Source organism: Brienomyrus brachyistius, chromosome 13, assembly GCF_023856365.1.
Source record: "Brienomyrus brachyistius isolate T26 chromosome 13, BBRACH_0.4, whole genome shotgun sequence".
In the NCBI taxonomy this organism is placed as follows: domain Eukaryota; kingdom Metazoa; phylum Chordata; class Actinopteri; order Osteoglossiformes; family Mormyridae; genus Brienomyrus; species Brienomyrus brachyistius.
The window spans coordinates 14,360,995-14,375,423 of record NC_064545.1 but is presented as its reverse complement, the minus strand read 5'-3'; the positions used below and the strand labels follow the sequence as shown (position 1 = coordinate 14,375,423).

Here is a 14,429-nt window from a genome sequence, read left to right as displayed (position 1 = left end):
CCAAACTTAGGCTGTACTTCTGCTATAACCTCCAAGCACAGAAAAAGTTTTAGTGGAAAACAACTTTTTTTTCCCACAGAAAAATATGACAGGAAAAAAGAAAGAGGAGAATAACGAACATATTACATCCATCCATCCATCCATCTTCCAAACCGCTTATCCTACTGGGTCACGGGGGGTCCGGAGGCCATCGCGGAAGCAATGGGCACGAGGCAGGGAACAACCCAGGATGGGGGGCCAGCCTATCGCAGGAACATATTACACTAAAATTAAATTAGCTGGTTAACAAACACATATTTGTAAAGCATCTCCTCCATTACGCCTTTTAATGAGAGCTCAGCTCGAACACATAACACCAGACTCTGTTATGAATAAGCACTTGAGATAGGAATATCTCCCTCATTAATGTCATTGAGAAGTACTGTTTACTGAACGCAAGGAGGCTGGGATGCTTTGCCTATTCTACCCCATTGAAAGGAACCAGCTTTTAAAACGAAGAACCCGAAGTTGTGGACAAAAAGAATTTACGTCAATGAAACATGAGGTAGCTAGGTAACCAGGGAGTTTGCTGGACCGTATCCCACACACAGCGAAGAGGATGGAGCTCTCGTCAAACACAAGAAGATGCATTTATTCCCATCTAATTGAATCGGCAGAGAAACAGATTTTTACAGCACATCTCTGCACACACCTGTACACTTTCAGGTCTGCTTGTGACATGGATTTTTTTAAAATATACAACTAAAAATAAAATGAACAATAAAAGCATTGTAGTAATCCCACATTTGATATGGTTTGTCAGCTAACAGTAACTGGGTCTTCAATGCAGAATAAGACTAAGTATCCTTTCCTGCCCTGTTGCTATTTTAAGCAATCTGTTTTCTTCGTACTGATTGTTTACTGGTGTAGGAAAACACTTGTTTCCATAGAAACCATAATACAATAATACCGTAGACGGAAGAAATTACCAATTTAAATGTATGATGTAAAAAAGAACAAAAGATGAAAATGAATAAGGATGTGTGTGAAGCTGGGTTTTACTTTGGACAGTGGATCTCCGAAGCGAAGAGGAGCTTGTTACAATGTTACAGTAACATCCCCCTAAAGTGCCCGTTGAACCTCATGCACAGATAAGACAAGTACAAGATTTTTTTATTTTGCAACAGTATGAAGCCATTAAAGAAACATCACCCACTTCCATAAAAAATGGAAACATCCTCCAAGTCCTCCAGTGATACTGGCTTAAAGAAACGAAACACTATTTAAATGTGCATGGCTAAAACAGCAGGACCTGAAAAAGCAAGCTGTGGCACACAGAACACCAATGTGGAATCAAATCACCTCCAAGTGAAAGAAGGTATTAAATTTTATATTCAAATCTAATCTATGTCACCACCAGAGAGGGCAGAGCGGAGGGGCCGTTTACTAGCATCGCTGATGGAAGTGAAACTCTTCTCTCTACATAGGTTTTCTGCGGCTTTCTGCTATATCTGCTCCTTGTGTGTTTTTGTGAGTTTCGCTGTGCTTTGTAAAGCTGACAGCTGTGACTCTCCCTTGCTCGCACGCTGCATGCCCATCATGTTACTGTGCTGCGCCCACATATCCTCTGCACAGCACCACCGGAGACGTGGAGAACGGGGAATTCTTGCAGCGACAAACCCCCCCATCAGTTGTATGCCGTCACCCCCTCCCCCCGCTCAGAGCTTCCAGCCGGCCCAAGGACAGTCAATGAAGAAATGGCTTCTGCAATGGCAAATTCTGTACTAACGAGATAAATTAGAGAGACTGAACGTCTCCCATCTGCGAATGAGTCTGGATCTCTGGTGACTTCCCGTGTTGAGGAGCTGCCAACCTTGCTCCAAACACTAAAACTATAACCTCAAAACTATAATTAGGCATCACATATATCCTTAGTCAAAGGCAACTGTCAAAGTCTTCCTGGCTTTTCCCTTTTCCAAAGATGGATTTTCTTCGGTGTGCAAATGGCAAAAACCCAGAGCTTATCACTGCCTGCCAAGGGAAGGGAAGGGGTTATTAAAGAGCTCTCCCTGCCCTAGAAAGATAGCATGACTGTATCTGTTGTCAATGTATACATTCGTAGTGCTTTATTTTTAGTAGAAGCTTACGACGATGTTTTCCTCCAAACATAGATAGCACACTTGCGGTTGGGTGTTTGTTTTGATCGTGTGGACCGATAGAGCGAGGTAATCCCAGCACTGACCTTTCCTGCAGTGAAGAGCTTCACTCTCCATACAGCTACGATACATGGCCTCCATCCAGACACGTACAGGAGCAGCGCACACACACGTCTCAGTGCGCTGAACACTGTTACGTATATGCTTACAATGTCAGCGGACGTATTATAAATGATAAAAAAAAATCTCTCTCAGTAGATAGACAGTCAAACTGTCACGATGACAATCCTGTGAGTGGAGTGGAATTTTTCCTTCTTCTCTAGGAGCAAATCCAGCTACTTCTGCTTGCAAACTTACAAAAGGTAGGATTTTTGGCAGGTTACCGTAGCTAAAAGGAGGTCTCCCATGATGCCTTCCTTGGATAAACGAAAGGAAAACGCCTGAACTTGTCACAGCCCTTCTTATAGATATGACACGCAGACCTAAATAAAATAAAATAAATAAATAATAAGAAGAGACTTTATTAATTCCTGTGGGAAAATTCGCTCCCACCCCCCCCCCCACAATTTGCTCTCTGTAGGTGAGAGCAAGTTGGCTGTGAAGGGCAGTCACCCATAGCAGCACCCAGAGGGCTGCGGGTTAAGGACCCTGCCCAAGAGCCCACACGTATGCCAAGGCCAAACTCACACTGGCGACTTCCGATCACAGGCACAGAGGCATAGCCCACTGAGTCACATGCTGTATATACTACATTCCCTACAGAAACGGTACATACTATATATTCAGCAGACAAAAACACTAAAAAAAATTTAAAAGGAGAATCCCAATCTGCAATCACCCTTCCAAAGAAGTGTTTTATATACAGATGACAAAACAGACCGTCAACATTGAAATGACCTCAGACAAGAAAAAAGGCAAGTATATTTCTCAACAGATCTTCATCAGATCGGAGTGTCCTAATTACCCCACCAGCCCATATTTAATTCCCAAAATTAAAAATCCCCAAAAAAGTCAAGCAACTGTTATAAGCCAGACTGCATTCTCAGACACTCACGAAGAGAGCCATGATTATTTTCGTCTAATAAGACAAAAGTGACACTTCTATTCTTACCTGGGTCAATAATACACGGTCACAAATGGTAAGGTAAGACCCATTCCAGAGCTGGGCTGGAACCAGGACCAGAACCGGCCAAAGTGCTTCACAGAACAAGCTGCTGCAAGCATTTCAGGCACGAGCAGCTCACCCGACATTGCAAATGTGACGCCAACGAAGAGAATCACTACGCAGTAAAATATTTACAAATCATTTGAAACCGATTCTCTATTGTATGTGATTATCAACAGCACCGTAAAATGTTAGCCACCAAATTTCCTACTACTAACTTTCAAATCCAGGAAAACTCAGATTGCTAATGTGAGGGCAAACACCTTGGATTGTAATTTATTACAAAGTAATGTGAAACCTAATCGTACTGAACTTGAACTAAAAAATTGTATGATTTTCACAGTTTAAGAGCTGGATCAGTTAATTACATCACCTGGATCAAGACGGCATGTGTCTTGTAAGCTACACCACTGGTGGGCAAGTCCAGGCTTCACAGACTGGTGGATACACTGAGCTCAGAATTAAGATGCTAATTCAGCTATTAGCTTGATTAACTGACTCATCCATCCATCCATTTTACAAACTGCTTATCCTACTGGGGGGTCGCGGGGGGTCCGGAGCCTATCCCGGAAGCAATGGGCACGAGGCAGGGAACAACCCAGGATGGGGGGCCAGCCCATCGCAGGGCACACTCACACAACAGTTACTCACACATGTACTCCTATGGGCAATTAGGCAACTTCAATTAGCCTCAGCATGTCTTTGGACTGTGAGGGGAAACCAGAGTACCTGGAGGAAACCCCACGACGACATGGGGAGAACATGCAAACTCCACACACAGGTGACCCAGGCGGAGACTTGAACCCGGGTCCCAGAGGTGTGAGGCAACAATGCCAACCACTGCACCACCACCTGCCGCCCCCTTAACCGATTCAAATTAAGTTATATATAAAAATTTTTGTAAAATAAAACTTTGAGAAACAACTGAGGAATACATGTCATGATATTAAACAAATAAAAGTCAAATCATTTAACCAAATTTATTTAGATTTCAATAAGAATCTTATAACAAGATACAACAAAGAAGTTTTATTTTAGACTTCATGCTAATACACGTCCAACTACTTCAGATTTAGTAGAAGACTGAAGAATAGAACATGAAACTAAATATATTAGTTGAGGACATAAATTACGCAAATTAATTCGATGAACAGCTATGAACAAGAATAATTACTTAACAGCTCTCAAGGTATGAATTTTCCCACCCCAGACTAATACCATCAATGACCTAATTTCTCTGTGTTTTGGATGATTCTGTCTTCTAAGCACCTGTCCTGGTCAGGGTCTCTGATATGCCTATTAGCACGGGGCATTAGGCTGGGATACAGCTGGATGTGATACCAGACCACGGCAAGACGCACACCATCATACTCCGGTATGAAGAGAGACACAAATTACCCTAATTGCTCATCTTCAGGCTACAGGAGTAAAGTGCAGTTCCTAGAGGAAACCTAGGAGACACAGCAGAGGCCGCACAAACACACACACACACACACACCACTGAGAAGCAAAAGAGCATCCAGTGAATCAAAACATTCAATGTGAGAAAATATACAAGTGAAATAGCAAAAATAAATTTACTACCTGGTGAAATAAGTGTGTCTATGCTGACTAGCATAAAATAGCCCTTTGACCCTGCGCACACCACTCAGCCTTTCCAAAGGATAAATGAGGATTTACTGGAACAGGAAGGGAAATGGGACCCCTGTCAGCCTAGAATCAGCATAACCAGTGCAGGCCTCCTTCCAGTATAAGTCAGACCTTCTCCTGTCGTCTGCTCACTTCAAACACAAGCGGTGCTGCCAGTCATCCTCTTGCTAGTTCATTCGTCAGCTGGTTGACAGCCGAAGTTGGAGAAGCTAGATACGAGAGAGCTAAGCACTGCTCTGCAGATGGGGGGCGCTGCAGAGCAGCGCACGCCAGCTGAGCAGGTGAAAGGGCGCCGGCGTGAGGCCAGCTGTCCTACCGAAAATGACATGCGCCATCAGATGCGCGCATCACTGGATTGGCCAGTGTCGTTACTGAAGTGATTAAGCACCACCAAGAAAAACAGCAGACTGAAGAAAGGCAACAGGCAATCACAAGAATCTATGCGTGACCATCAATGTGGCAGTCAGGCTCATTAAGACCATTCATATCAGCATCACCCAAATCTGAAAGCTGATGCATCGGCTCTTACATTACGTGTTATTCGATATAGGTCAGCTTTGCTTACTTAACCGGTGAAGCCAACTGGGTTACATGAACAATATCACAATCAAGAGACTATTCTGCATGCATGACAAAGAACAGCTTATCAAATTTTTACATCAGCTATTATAAACTCAGACAGACTGACGGACTGAGGCTAACTGTAGTGGAGGGGGACCGGATAGAAAAATAATTATTTAATGCGGACATGAGACTGACAGTAAAGAAATTACAGAAAAACAGAACCAGAGCACTGAATAAATATGGTGTTAATTGTTAAGATTAAATATGGCAGTATAGTGAGCTTCAGCAGAAGATTGGCAGGTTCTGAGGTTTGCCTGATGTGTGCAGCTGTTGTGCAAATCAAATATCAGCACTGCCACTTACATTAAAGGTCAGGATAATCCACTTTAATGGTAAATTACCCACCTTTCATTTTCACCCAGGTGGTTAGGCTTCCTAGAAATATGTCAGTGTAAACACTTTTAGTATCCCTTTTATATTCTTGAAAATTAAATCATTTATGTTCTTGCAAAAAAATCATTTAGGAACTCCACGTCTTCCATCTTGGACTGCTGAGGGAAACGCTTTCAGTATTTGTGATTTAACAGGAGTACAGGCTGCTGACGAGGACTGTGGAGCTCAGTGCTACACTCACGTTGCCGTTCTTCCCATCATTCTGACAAGTATAATTGATCAATCACGCTAATTGGCCAGTCTGGGCGACTCGCTCATAGCGGCAGATGTGCTTAATTTGCATTCATTAAGAGAGCGAATGTCCTGATTTGCTGCACTATTTCAGTTGACATTCAGAGTCCGCCCACCCCCCAGTTTTGAAGGCATTTTCTTTTGTGAAGTGCTCTAAACTTCACTGAAAATACACTGGCACAAAGCATGACATTTATGACCACAATCTGCCAAAGCACTGGAAAAAGTGGCAGTGATGCCAATTTGTTTGTTAGGGGGCAAAGAGACAAAGGTCCTTAGACCTCAGGGAGCACTGAGTGTCAGGCTCTGTCCGTCTGCTGGCCTTGTACTTCCTTTTAATCTGAACGATGTGTAGCACTGAAACTGGGCAGCACTGCATAGGTCTGTGCTAACTGGGTCCTCAGTATATATAGCACAATCACAGAGAGACACACACATACACATGATCACACACAGAGACGTACAGACACACACAGAGAGACATACAGACAGAGATACAGTAGTCTGTGTAATGTGAGTGTGTAACTGGTGCTGGCTACTCTCTTGGTATTTCAAAAATGTTTACTTTCCTGTGTAACAGTTATAACACAGAAATTTTTAACTGTATTAAATGACCCCAGGAAATAAAGGCCAAGAAGAGTAATGCAGGGCAGCATGCAGCCAACCTGTGGCATATACATGCGATCGAGCTGCTCGCCAACTATCTGTGGCATGTAGAAACCCACCAGGAAGAGCCCTGCATCTGAATTTGCATCACTCTGGCAGTTTTTGTGTTACCTGTTTATTTATGAGACACCTAATTTCAGGTAAATCTAGCATGTTGTGTTTGTGGGAAAATCCCTTTCCTTTTTCTGCGAGAATAACTGAAGTACAGAACCACGCCCTAGGATACAATGTCAGAGTCAGTACTGCATGGAATCTTGCTCCTTCACCTGCTGACAGGCCACTTTGTGAGAGCGCGACAGCGGCACCATCGACGTGTCAGAGTGGGCTACTCACCACAAAGTCAAGGCACCTGTTTTCCCCACAATTTATCAGTAAAATCTCCCTCCCTAGGTAAGAGCCGCCTACCCCGCTAAACTCAGCCCTTCGACAGCCTATCTACTGTAAGGCTCGCATTACAAATCGCTTACTGTACACGGGTTATGTCGGCTCACACGTAAACACGTGGCACAACCCCAGGGCACAAGTCGAAAGCAACAGGGAGAGCCTCAACCGATAACCACAGTGGAAAATACCAACATCTATGAATTATAAAAGGAAATGCTCACTTCTTTAAATAGGGCTCCCAACAGCTATATCCTACAAACACTTATTCATACGTACTGGAGCTCAAACCGGTTATAATAACTTTTTTTATACTAAATGAAACATGCCCTGTAACACTAATTGACAAAAAAAAGACTTGCTCAACTATTACTTTAGAATAAAACATACCTTGTTGTGTGTTCTCATTTGGGTTTTCTTGGAGAAAAACACAGATGTGGATCTTTAAATTTATAATAGCTTTGTACTTGTTTTGATAGTCGAGCCGGGAGTCTGTAAAATATGCTTGTATTTCAAAACCACACGAAAGAAGGACAATGCCTTGTGTCGTCTTTGCCTGTCATTACCAAAAGCTTAATTTGCCTGCATCAGGCCCCGATTTGTTTGGCATACAGGAGAGGCATGGCAGAACCCATTTTACATGAAAAGACCTTTAAACCAAGAGGTTGCCTTGTTTACATACTGGTCATGCTATTTGCAACTTTTGGATATACTATTTAAATAACATTGCAGATACAGATTTGAATAAAGAAACACCTCTGTCTTCAGAGAAAGAAAAAGAGTCATTCATTTAATAAAGTTACCCGTCTCAGCATTACGTTAGACACTAGGACTTTGCACAGGTTAAATGTACGTATCAAAGTATCAAAATGCTGGCAAAGATGGCAGCCATATTATAAGGATCAGTGAGAAAAGCCCATGAAGACGCAAACAAACGGCATTTGTGCAACAGCACACTTGGGGGGGGTTGGTATGATTACAAAAATTATGCAGGAATAAGGGCGTACTCACACTAGGCTCGGCTGCCTTGTACCACGTCCGAGCACGATTTCCCCCCTCCCCCACTGGTCTGGGCTCACACTGAACTTTAATGATCCTGGCCCAAGCACGCTTTTATCATCATGCAACTTTTTTGTGCTGAAGTAAACATAGGAAGAAAAGCGCTATCATACAGCACAATGGATTTCAAGATTAATGTCCTTATTTTGTGGCTTATTTGGAGTTGTTCTGGGTGCAATGACACATGGTACTCTAATACGTTTATTGAATATGCATTTCATTTAATCGTGCTGCACATAAGACAGTTCCATATTTTACCAAATATCTCAGGTGTTTTTGTGTGTTGCATCCAGTTGTTCCAGTTGTCATCAGTCCAAATTTCCAGCAAACACTGCACTTCTGCCATAGATCGAAACGATCCCTTTGCTGCAGTGCTTGCTATATGTTTGTCGCTTCCCGATCTGTACAATCTACCTAACTGGTTCCTTCTAGTCAAGTTAACAGAGTGTACGTTTGCACATGGATGTGCCAGTCGCATCATTGGCATCATGTCCGAGTTCTGTGCTCACTGGATATGTACCGTGCCTGAGTATTGACTATCCGGGCCTGGGCCTGGTTAAGTGCACTGCGCCCCAGCACAGTATACAGCGATCACACTAGTCAAACAAGCTGTACTTTGGGGGTCAGACGTGCCAGTTCAGTACAGACTGGGCATTGCGAGTATGTACACCCTTAAGTTATCACTCAGACACATTATTTCCCAGGTAGAATGACATCACTGTAATTACTGACAGGAGATTTATTGTTTTTTTCCTTTTGCAGTTGACATTAAATCCAGTTAATGCCAAAACCACTGGCTGCATTGTGGTACTTTTTTCTTTTTTATTTCAGACTTTTTTTTTTAAAATCAAATTTCAGTTTGCTTTTTAACAAACTGAAAGGTTCTGCTCCTTAGTTCCTGGCAACGGATTATCTGGGCCTCCAGACCCAGGAAGCGTGCATGGCCATGACCAGAACCACGTTAAGCTTGTCGCTTTGTGGACCCGCACCAGCTGACAGCACAGGAGAGACTCTCCACGATCATGGAGACCTGCTGTCCGCCCCGCCTCCCATCCAAGGCCCATTTCCCTACTAACTTTACTGGTTTCCCTGGACTAACTTTAACAAGCTACTTAACCCTGAGTTGCTCTAGGAAACTCACTGGCTGCATGAATGAGAAAAACTATGTTTTTTTGACTCATCACATATGTCACAGACATTTTTTTAAGAGACTAAACAGCAAGTTTAGAGAGGATCAGATGAGATCATTCTTCCTTTTTTCTCTCTGAGGCGTGAGAGAAAAAGCATGTTCCCTCAGAATTCCCCGTCCGTGCGATTCGCTCAGTGCGAGCTGAGTGATGGAGTAGGCAGGCTCCTGCTCTTCTTTTGAGACCAGATGGTTCGCATCACTACATTTCATGGAAAGGTTAGAACAGCAAGAGTTACTGGCAGAGGGCTGCGGGCACGCAGCATGGGGCAGCGGGTGCACTTCAGCAGACAGCACAATGCAGCATCCCAGATGAATTGGGGGGGCACCCAGACTGGCACCCAGGAGCACTGGGCTGTTGGGGGCAGCACTGGAATCTCTGTGCCGGTATTCAAAGCAGGATTAGTGACACAGCAGGTCGGGCACGCTGCCACTTCTCCAGGTGACAGAAGGGTGCATAATGGAAAGCAGTAGGCCAACTCTGTTGGTGCCCAACTCCTGCCAGCTGTGTTTCAGGGGTGGATTTCCAATCCCAGCACCCGCCACTGGGATGGGTACCCCCCCATCCCACCAAACCCGACCGCCATGTTGGACTATTTCTGCAGATGGTCACGGGGTGAACGTGGTGTCGCCCTGAGCACCCAGTTTAGGCCAATATCCTAATCCGAGCCATTTATTTTTATTTGTTTCATTTAATTTCCATTTCCGTCTCCGACACAAACAGCACTGTTGTTCACAACATACATACATACACAACGTTATGTAACTAGGTACTGCTGCGTAACGCTGTCACGATACCTGGCAGAGACCAATTTGATTTTTAAATGAAGGCGCTCATCCAAAATCAAATAAAGTGGGAGTGGCTACAGACGGTCTGCTTCCCCACGGCATCGGCACCATCGCGACTTTCACAGCTGCATTTTGTAAAATGCCCACATTTTTAAGCTGCCCTCCCTCCGAAAAAAAAATGTTTATTTTAAATGTCCTATTCTGGTGAAAACAACACAAATATCATGAAGTCTGTGACAATCTGTATATTAAGAATGAGATCCATTCATTAAGTCTATCTTTAAGTCCAATTTGTAGGTAAATCTGAAGAATAATACTAAAATAAAATTATTATTATTGTTGTTGTTATACAGTAATGATAAAAGTGACTACATATGTTACAGTACTGAACCTCGAGTCAATGAACCGCTGAAGCCGCACGATGTTTTCATGAGTGTCACAAAGTAGTGAATCACTACAAACTATTGTATTCTGCTCAAATTTTTTACATAACAGGCTTTATGGAGGTCTGTTCATAAGAATGACTTGGGTTAGGGTCAGCGTCCGAGAGCCGGGTTAGGGTCAGCGTCCGAAAGCCGGATACTCTTAACGTGGGGGCTGCCTGTAATTAGCCTAACTCTCCTTCCTATACTTAATCTAAAAGCCGCGCTTTTTACATTAAAGAGGTGCGCATGCTTTAACTAGGCATTTACTGATACCTTTCTCATACGTTTCCTTCAGAAATTCACCACTTCGTTCATAAGCACCATAGTTTCTTACCTATAATATTCAGTCACAAGAAGACTGACTCAGGTGGAACACAAATCTGGTGTGCTATATCCTTGAGTAAGGATTTTAAGATGAATTCTCTCAAACACATCCAAATGTAAAAATGAATAAAACTACCAACGATAAAACAAAGGTGATGCCACAATTCCATAAGTTATAAAGAGAGGAAAGAGCCTGGCCTTCTATTTAATAAAATTAACTTACAATCCAGGCCTTTTTCATACGAGGAAGGCGTAGCCCAGGTCCTGGACGAAGGGTGCACTGATCCAGCGAGGCAGCTTTAGAATAAGCACCGCTACATTAGCATTCTAGTTTTAGTGTAGTTTTGAAAACAGCTAGGCGACAGCTCGCTCTGGGAGAACATTCATGTGGCCTTGGGGGTGTGTTTGCACACCACATTGTTGTCTCCTCAGATAAAATTAGATACTACAGGTAAATATGATTCAAAACAAGGTCAAACTGCAGATTAGCTGTTCATGAGTCTGACATTAATAAAAATATTTAGGTTCAACTTAAAACACAGAGCCTGTGTTTAAATCACATCTGAATATCAGCTTTAAAAGCAAATACAACCATATATTGTTATTTCAGAATCAGCCAGAATGTGTTTGCTTTTCATTTTAGTCAGAGAAGAGGACAAAGGCCCCCGAAATGTTTCAGGGAATACACAGAACCTCCGGCTGTGCCTTCATCTCTTAGTGGCTGAAGGGCCGAAGGCAACAGAGATCAAATTAGGTTTCAAGTCCAAGGACCAGTTATCAGTCAATAAATTCAATGGATCGTGATTCTTGGTTTGAAAAGTCATGCTAAATGTTAATCTCCGATCTGGAACACTGAAAATGAATCAAAGTGCATTATTATTGTGTACCAACAACAGACTCTAGTCTGAAATACTCACAAACAATTATGCTGCCCACAGATGCAAGTGCAAAATTCAAGCTAATGGCACTAATTGCTGAATAACATAGATTTTTAGAGAAAAGGTCAAACTAGGCATCTATGCATGGATTGAGGGGGGGGTACTGATGTGGAAATTTGTTGCAGACGGCTCTAAACAAAAGCACATAAGAATATCCTAAGGATTTCATCTAAGCGTGTTCCAGTTCGAGTTACGAGGCACTGGACGTTACAAAAGAGGAACTGGAGGAAGCTGGTTTCCATGGTTTCCAGCTTGCAAGCACAACCATTACAGGAGAGCTGCTAAGCCGTAGATTTAGCATTTCATCAGTTGCTGGACTGAAGCCAGCATGAAGTTATCGGTCTCTGCAGACATCAGACATGCAGTGACTAGGTGGGATCAGCGACTTGTCCTTTAGCAATTGACTGTGCCAAAAGTGCCGCGTCAGATAAACAGACAAGGAGGGAGGGCTGTCGTGCTGATTTGGGCTCAATTGCTGTGTGAAATATTTTTGCCATTTTTTTTTTCTTCTTTCCAATTACACATCCCAAACTTGACAAATACCCCAATTTAAAAAACATACAAAAAAATAGGACCTACCCAAAATAAAATATGTATTTACTCTTGAACCACATACACTAAATTCATAAGGACTGGTTTAAACACTAACAGTCACAAAATGTTAACAGGACACCTGATTTCTAAAAGTGTTACAGTATTTCTTTCTATCCATACAAGTAACTAAAATTTTTGCGCTGCCCAAGATGATTTTGGGTTTTCCTTTGGACTTTTCAGTAGCCTGGTGATCAGCAAACAGACTGGATAGAAAGTGTCAAAAAATACTTTACCTGCGTTTAATTGTAGTTTTTCCTTCTGCATTCCACTTCTGGCTTAATATCATAATTTGTAAAGTTAATTCCACACACTAACGCTCGTCAGTGTCCATGTAATAAGTGTGTTACACACGCATGCCATCACCGACAAGGAATAAGTGGGGGGGGTTGTTTTTGTTTGCCCAATTTAACTTGTTGTTTGAATAAAAGGATTGTTACAGATATTGATCATCGGACCCTTACGGAGGTACGGACACCGATGTTAGCCGGTGTTTTGTTATTCATGTAAATAAAGTGCACATTTTGACTGCTATCCATGATGAAGTATTTTAAATATATTTCATTCTAATGGTATTATAATCAGAAAATGTTTTAAGAATGATGGAAACATTTATATTTTCATTATGCAATCATTGTCAGACTTAATTATTTAAAAAATAAAACAGTGTTTTTTGACATTTTTGACCAATTTCCGGGACTACTGGTGATAGCCTGATCACAAAAGGAAAAAAAAACGAACGTGTCAGTTGTGGTGGTTGCTTGTCAGTATCGCGGTATCGCTCTTGTATCGCGAGAGCCCTAATGAGGGGACACAAGATTTCTGCATATTCCTCCAAAATGTCTGGTGAATAACAAACTTCAGTAAGATGGGTGAGAGCTTAACTCCAGGAGATGAGTTCGACCTCAAAATGCTAAACGTGGATGTTTCTTCAGAGCAACAATTCTCAGCATTTGCCCCTGATTATTGACATGTCAGATGAAAGGGGAAAGTGAAAAGCTTTGGCAATATCCATGCATAGAGAGCTCTATCCTTCCTCTCCCAAGTGTTACCCAGGAAAAGAAAACAATCAAGGTCTTCCATAAGACCTGCATGTGTACATGCAGTGTGACCTATACTTGTCTACTCAGATTTAATAGGGCGTCTGTGCTGGTTCCGTGTCAGACTATGCAGCAGCCGACTCACCTCCACAATGTCAGAGTTGGTTCTGCTCTCATGTGGCTCGTTGTACTCTGTGTACTTCAGCAGTACTTTGTCCATGTCGGTGCTGGCGTACTGAAACAGCTTGTTGGAGCTGTTGAAAATGATGAGTGCTATTTCACAGTCACAGAGCACGCTCAGCTCGTAGGCCTTCTTCATCAGCCCGAACTTCCTCTTCGTGAACGTTACCTGCAAGACATGCGCCAAGAATGGAAACCAGCAGCCTCAATAACGTGTGACAAAGAATTGCCGCTTTCATGCTTGAGGAGTTATTGCCGTGGAATTCTATAGAATGTCACTGAACAGGCAGAAGTGACAGTATGTTTGGAAAACTGCACCATGGTTTAAACGGCACGTGTCTATTTTCAGCACAGGCCCTAGGGATAAACCTAAGCAGATTAACTGAAGTTAAAACAAGCTGAAAAAGTGATTAAAATGTACTTTCAACACCAATTCTCACAGCTTTGGGCTGAAGCCGCCCGCGCATGTCGACTCTAGAAGTGCGGCGTTTTCCTCACCTAAAGCAGCTCTTTCTCACCCTCTGTCACGGCTGTTCCACGCCCCCCCCCCCCCCCGCCCGCCCGCCCGCCAGCCTGTCTGTGTCAGTCGCTAGCAGGCAAGGGGTCGACCCTGGGACACACCAGAAGCTGCTTGGTAAGCGTAGCGCGTGAC

The 14,429-nt window shown here is 42.9% G+C and overlaps 1 protein-coding gene across 3 annotated transcripts in view; it reads right to left on the bottom strand.

The window, feature by feature from the left end:
- Positions 1 to 14,429, bottom strand: part of LOC125705937 (myocyte-specific enhancer factor 2A-like) — a 48,444-nt gene that overhangs the window by 26,812 nt on the left and 7,203 nt on the right. For all 3 annotated transcript variants that reach the window (XM_048972313.1, XM_048972311.1, XM_048972312.1), the window contains exon 2: positions 13,743 to 13,946. In XM_048972313.1, coding sequence (XP_048828270.1) covers positions 13,743 to 13,946 — 204 coding nt within the window. The remainder of the gene's footprint in view (positions 1 to 13,742; positions 13,947 to 14,429) is intronic.